The sequence below is a fragment of the Nuphar pumila genome, chromosome 6, assembly GCF_984573655.1.
Source record: "Nuphar pumila chromosome 6, dmNupPumi1.hap1.1, whole genome shotgun sequence".
Classification (NCBI taxonomy): Eukaryota; Viridiplantae; Streptophyta; class Magnoliopsida; order Nymphaeales; family Nymphaeaceae; genus Nuphar; species Nuphar pumila.
In genome coordinates this window covers 35274923-35281591 of record NC_143254.1, presented here as the reverse complement: position 1 = coordinate 35281591, position 6669 = coordinate 35274923, and the positions used below count along the sequence as shown (strand labels likewise).

At 42.9% G+C, this 6669-nt stretch overlaps 1 protein-coding gene across 1 annotated transcript; it reads right to left on the bottom strand.

Moving 5' to 3' along the window:
• Window positions 1–990: 990 nt before the first annotated feature.
• Window positions 991–1623, bottom strand: LOC149834613 (uncharacterized). The gene has a single exon (XM_090009414.1). The coding sequence runs from the start codon at window positions 1621–1623 to the stop codon at window positions 991–993; it is 633 nt and encodes a 210-aa protein (XP_089865540.1).
• Between the last annotated feature and the right edge of the window lie 5046 nt (window positions 1624–6669).

The following is a 6669-nucleotide window of genomic DNA, read 5'->3' as shown; positions in this document are numbered from 1 at the left end:
TACTATACTTTGATCTGAGTACATGCCTTCTATATACCCATGAACATAAGATTTAATAAAACATTTATTATGGCCATTTTGTTGTTGACACTATATACATTTAGTGAAGCATCCACTTGGAGATCCATATTATCTAACCAAACCCCAAAACAATGCACATAAATTAAGATAAGGCACTTTGCACAAACATCAAACTAAAATAAATCCCATGGAATAACAAAATGGCGCCACTGAGATGCAATAGCAAGCAATTTTTTTCTCTTTGTTATTTAACCATCCTCATTATTTGTCACCAAGTTAAGACCACAAAAGAACTGCACTAACCATCATTTTCTTCACCCCATTGAAAACATAAACCATTTCACCACAATCTCTAAGAAAGCATATCCAGTGATCGGGGCCGAGCACTTATCGAAGTACTTGGCACAAAAAATAGCTACGCTGATATGTGTGCTGTCAACACAACCATTTTCTGTGTTTTTGTGGGCTAAATACTTGGTTATGTAATTTGTGTAATTGGGTTTGTTCTTAATCCCCAACAAGCACCCTCTTTCTCCCCCCCCACCCCTTCCCCTTTTTTAATTTGGTTTTTTGGTTTCCAAAACTTCTCATAAAACATAACCTCTCAGTGATATGAAATGCAGATCTTCTATTTTTTTTTATTGTAAATCAAAATTAGAATAGAAGATTTTAAAATTAAAGCAAACCAACTCCTGCAAAGCATTATAGCAAGTGAAATACTATCAAAATGAACAACTATACAATACGTTCTGCCAGAGTGGTCGCTCACCATATGCTTTTGATTTTTTTTTTTTTGCTTTGTACACGCTCAAGTTGTGTCCGGAATGACCACAAGCTGGCCGGAATCTGACTTCCCATCTAATAGTATTATGGCTCAATGGGGGAATTATGGCTGCCAAATCACAGCAAATGCTAAAGAATATCCCAAAACTCTCCGGAAAAGGGTCCGGGCTCGGCCGGTCAAAAGAGTCAACCGAAGAACCCGGTTTGGCGCCAGACCGCGTTCCGGACCCGGCTCATGTCCCGCCCCTTGAGAGTGCGCCCCACCCCCTCGAACACTGACTTCGCCGTGCTCCGGCTCCGGGAGCGCGCTAGGTACTCGTGTGGTGGAACCCACTCCTGCTCCTCGCCCACCGGGGAGGTTGCCACGTCGGCCTCCTGTGACGAGTCCGTCGATGATGACTCGAGCAGGATCTTGGACCAATCCGGCACGCTGACCGGGGCGGAGTGGCGCACCATTCTGGCCGGAGGATCCTCCGGAGGCCAGAGGTGGTGTATGATCCTCGCCGCCGTTGCCGAGTTCCCGCCTCCACCAGCTTCCTCGAATACCAACGACAACCCGCCGATGAGGCGGCCGTCGGAGGAGGAGGCGAGCCACCTCCGGTTCAAGCTGCCACCGCCGGCGGCGGCGGTGTGTGGAAGACGCTTGATATCGTCCTTCACAGCCACCATATCGTCAATTGTCAACCAAACCTCATCCTCTGCGAGATCGGCCAGGTCTCCGCCGTTGCCGCCTACGGCGACATGCGACGGTGCGGCGGCCGGATAGCCAAAGTTTCCGATCAGCCTCTCCCTACGACCAGACCCCAATTCCCGACCCATTCCCAGGGAAATTCCGAAGGCCCTCAGCATATTTCTCGATCTCCAGAAAATTCAATTCTCCAGCAAAAATTTTGCCGGATTCCGGCCATCACTCCCCCAAATCACGGCGACTCCACGACCCCTACTCTCTCCCCATTTATATGCAGCGAAACATCTCCATTTCATTTCATTTGGCATTCATTTTGGCCTCATTTCAATCAATCTCTCGCCAGGTCGGCATCCCATTCCTCCCCCCCCCCCCCCCCCCCCCCCTCTTCACCGTGGAGTGGGGGCCCACCCATCTGTGTTCATCCTTTTGGCTGGCCCCTCACCTCGTGGGGCATTTTACACGTGGCAGATGATGGGATTGTCTTCATCGGGCCCAACCATGAAACAAAAAGGAAAGTGGCGGGGCCAGTGGGTTGTAGCCTTGTAGGTGGGGTAGTTTGGTCATTTCATTTAATAGTGAGGAATAAAACCCTCTCGTGGGGTCTTGATGCTATGATTAAACCACTTGCAATTAAGAAATGGCTTGAAGGCACGATGCCTCATCATTAGGGAATTTAATTAAGGGGCCTAATTAAAATTAGGGCACCATCAACGGTCCAGAGGGCCAAGGACTCACCCTGATCTTCTTTCACTCCATGTAGGAATACGTATGGACACGACACCTACATTATATGGACTCGGGACACGAACTCATGACACGAGCATGCGTATTTTTTTAAATGATTAGTTATAAAATACTTCTTTAAATTTTTTTTTAATTGAATGTAAGTTTATATACGTTAAGGATTAAAGCCAAACATTATAAAAAAAACAAATAGAACTATGAAAAGTAAGAAAATAAAAAATATTAAATAATACAATCGGTGTCTAACACGTGTCAAAGTGTGTCGCATGACGTCCTCTGTTCTGTCCCAAATTGCTTACATTTTCTTTAAACAAAGTTTTTCTTTTCTTTTCTTTTCTTTTCTCTTTTCGGGGTGGGCAACGACCCACCCTGGCCTGGCCAGTTTAGTCAGAGCTTAGCGGTTCAATTGACGGGTCAGGCCAACAGCCCGGTTTGAGGCTGAAAAAACCCCGGCCCGGTTCGGATGGCCCACCCCTAATCACATGTCTAGTGACAACAACCCCAGCCCACGGCCCGTGCCCGATGCCCACCACTAGTCACATGTCTAGTGACAAACCGTGGGCGCGCCTAGTCAGGAACGCTGAACCTTTATGGGCCATGATACAAAGCTTATCATCATCCCACCCTTTGCTATCAATTTCTTTTCCTTTTTTTCTTGTCCAAGAAAGGGACGTTTCCTTCCACAACTATTTCCCAAATTATTAGTCGAATATTCTTGGTCAAGGACAAACATAGACCTTTGGTTGGACTACTTGGTGATTTACCTCCCCAATAGATCATGTTCACTATGTGCCCTTTGTAGTTCATGAACTTGGTCGTGTTTCATGTGATGCCCAAACATGTTCTTAACGCTGCCGAAAATCGCAGAAAGTGCAATTGGGGAATCTTAATTATGCATATATATTAAGAAGCTCTTGTTGTTAACTAGTTCTGCTAGATTCAATTGAATAAAAGATCAAATCCACATGTACCAAATGTATATAATGGTACCCGCCTTTGTAAATGCGGCACTACCTTAGCTGTTGGACTATGTCATATGGACATTTCAGGTTATTCTTGTGTCGTGTCCTCGTATATACTATTTCCATTGCAAATTCGTGTCACGCATCCTTTTATGTGTCCATGTGATGTAGCTGTGGGTATTGATCAGTGCAGTTCAAGTCCTTGTATTCAATCATCACCGCCCATCTCACTTGATGGAGATGTGTGCAGCCCCAATCTCACAGTTCCCAAGTGAGATAAACGGTTCCCAAGTGAGACACGTAGTGGGGATTTTGAAAATCAGCAACATACAATATGACCTGATCTTGGATCGAACCACAACCAGGGATATCCTCCCGCATTCGTGAAAAATGAAAAAGGAAGAATATTAGATACTCTAGAATCTTTAAAAATTATGTAGTAGTTAGGATTATTTTTGTTATCATTATTATATTTGTTGCAAAAGCTAGCAGTGGACATGCTATTGAAAAATAATCTTAAAAAAGTTCTGGTTATCTGCATGACCATGCTATAATTATAAATGATTCAACTTTACATATAATTGTCAATCAATACATGAAACCAAGGGCAACAGAGAGTTTGAAAATCCAGGACATTCTTGATATTTTGGGGTGATCAAGTTTTTGTTAAAGAGTATCCAGATCCACAGGAACCAGCAAAGGTCTTATTGAAGAAGCCCACATGTGGAGTTCTTTGGAAATAGGACTCAGTGTATGATTGAGAGGCCTCCCAAGTCCTTATCTCCTTTTGTATTTTGAGGGTATAAATACATGCTCCATGTTGGAGGTACGTAGTTGCGAGGAGTAGGAAGTAGAACTACTCGAGTTCAAGGGAAATGGATTTAAGAGGAGTTTTAAACTCCCACTTTTGTTTGGAAGCATAAACAACTCCTTCAAAGATCCGGGCTTGCAACTACTCAGGAATCCTCTCCATGTTGGGAAACCCGTAGCATGGTATTTTGGCCGAGCTAGGGCCTACAGTATATATATATATATATATATATATATATATATATAAGATTTACTAAGGTAAAATCGTATTGTTTACTCAGGTAAAATAGGTAAATATAAGATTTACTGAGGTAAATAAGGTAAAAATTTTGAACCATTAAAAATTTAAGAACCCACAGGAATCCTTGTAATTCAAAGAGTTTGCAAATACCTCATCTTTCTAAGAGAAGTTCAAATGGGTATTTTGGACGAGTTGGAGTCAGCTGATTCTCGGTCTAAAATCATGACTACCTCCAACTCCTCTCAAACGACAGTCAAATCCGTCAGATGAGTACCACATCAGATAACCATCTCCGATTACACTACAAATACTCTGATAACTTGCTCCCAAACAGAGCCTAAAACACGTTGAAAATAGCGTGGTAGAGTTTCTGGTGGACGCAGGCTTAGCCCAGCCGAACCATGTAAATCAGTGTTCCCGATTGTCTTATGGTTTTAGCGTTTACTGATCCAACGCCAAAAGTTTTAACTGTTTAATGGCCATTATACTGGAATCTTTTGTCTTTTCAGATTACGAGAAAATTTATAAATCCAGAAAATCATCAGTTTGGTTGGCAGCCAAACATGGCCCAAGGAGATCACCAAGAAACAATAAGAACAACTTGTAATCACCAACCATTAAAATAATGTGTTCTCTGTAGCAATATATGGAATTCTGATAATTTTTTAAGCCCCAAAAGCCAAGGGATAATGGAAGCAGCAGACACGCACCCACAGATACAAGGCCACTCCTCCATGGGACTACATTCAGACCAATCATGCTGAATTGAGGTGCACCTTCCAACCAACCAACTGGGCCCCACCTTCCCCTACGTCAATTAGATGCCCAGGATCCAATTGGCAGTATTAGAAGAAGAAAGAGGGCGTGTGTATGAGTGTCAATTTGATTGTTGGCTAGAAATAGAATCACCCCTGCAACTTCAGTATCACATCAAACCAACCGATACCCATATTTCTTTAGTTTTTTTTATTTCTTCATTGCTTTCCTGTAATCCAATGCAACCCTACCTTCCAGCCAAGATTCTCTAAATGAGAAACTGACAGTATTTGGTTTTGAGATTGGTGAATGATGAAACTCCCTAACTGAGGCTGGTTTCAATTAAGTGTGTATGGATCTTTTGCGAGAAAAGTTTTTTTTTTTTTTTTTTGGGGGGGGGTGGTGTTAATCCAAGGGAAAACCCTGCCATCACTGGCCGCACATTAGTAGGCCTCTAAGTGATAAAAAAACTTATGATGATTGTGGGCTGCACAGTAAAATGGAGTTGGCATGTTTGTTTCACCTGCATATGAAAATGAAGGGTATCATACATGGTGAAACAAATGACCTCTTAAGATTGATTCGAATATCGATTTTAAACTGGACCCAAATATAAGAAATGCTTAAATCTCGAAGGAGGTTATATGTTCCCCGAGAAGATGCACTGTTTGCTACAGTGAGTGTTCGGGGGTCCCAATGAGTGCCACGTATAAAAGCTCGTGGGGCTCGTATCCCCGTCTGTGTAGGCATCACTTAGCATCGAAATCTGGTGCAATTGCAAAGACTTAATTACCCTTTCCCACCATTCTTTCCATGAATCGATGGTTTGAGAAAATGACAAAAATGTCCTCCATCTAGAAAAGTGAAACAACGATGCAAGATCCTTCATCTAGAAAAGTGAAATGCCAGTTTGAACCATTCTTGCCATGAAATGATGGTTCGAGAAAAAGACAAAAATGTCCTTCATTCAAAAAAGAAAAATGACGGTTTGAGATCCTCCATCTAGAAAAGTGAAACACCGGTTCAAGAATGATGTTAACTCTTCAAAGTTCAAACGTTTCATTTTTGCCCTAAGCAGTAAACTTTTGCACCATCTGTTGTAACAGAAGCTCTCTTTGACAATGCACTGTTTGTCGTCGTTTGCTATCATCGGACCCTCTTTTGTCGTCATCTACTGTCGTCGGAGCATCTTTTGTCACCGTCTGCATCAGAGCACCCTTTTCCATCGTCTGCTGCTGCCGGAACACCCTTTGCCATCGTCTACTACCACCGGACCCTCCTTTGTCGTCGTCTACTGCCACCAAAGCATCCTTTGTCGTTGTCTACGCCGGAGCACCCTTTGCCATCGTCTGCTACCACCGGAGCACCCTTTGTCGTCGTCTGCTGTCATTGGAGCATCCTTTGACATCATCTGCGCAGTGGCAACATTGTTGCCACCATCGACTATGTCTACCTTCTGGGTGTTTCTCCTCCACTGTCGGATTACCAAGGTTTTGTTTTGTAAACAAATCAATTTGTAAATCTGAATGCTAAATCTTACAACTGGGTGGTTGTCTTCATGCTAAATAACACCTATTTTTATACCAAAACAAATCGATTTGTACCTATCCACCTTCTAGGCATCGAAAAACAATTAGCACGATTTGTTCTTATGAAAGCCAAAC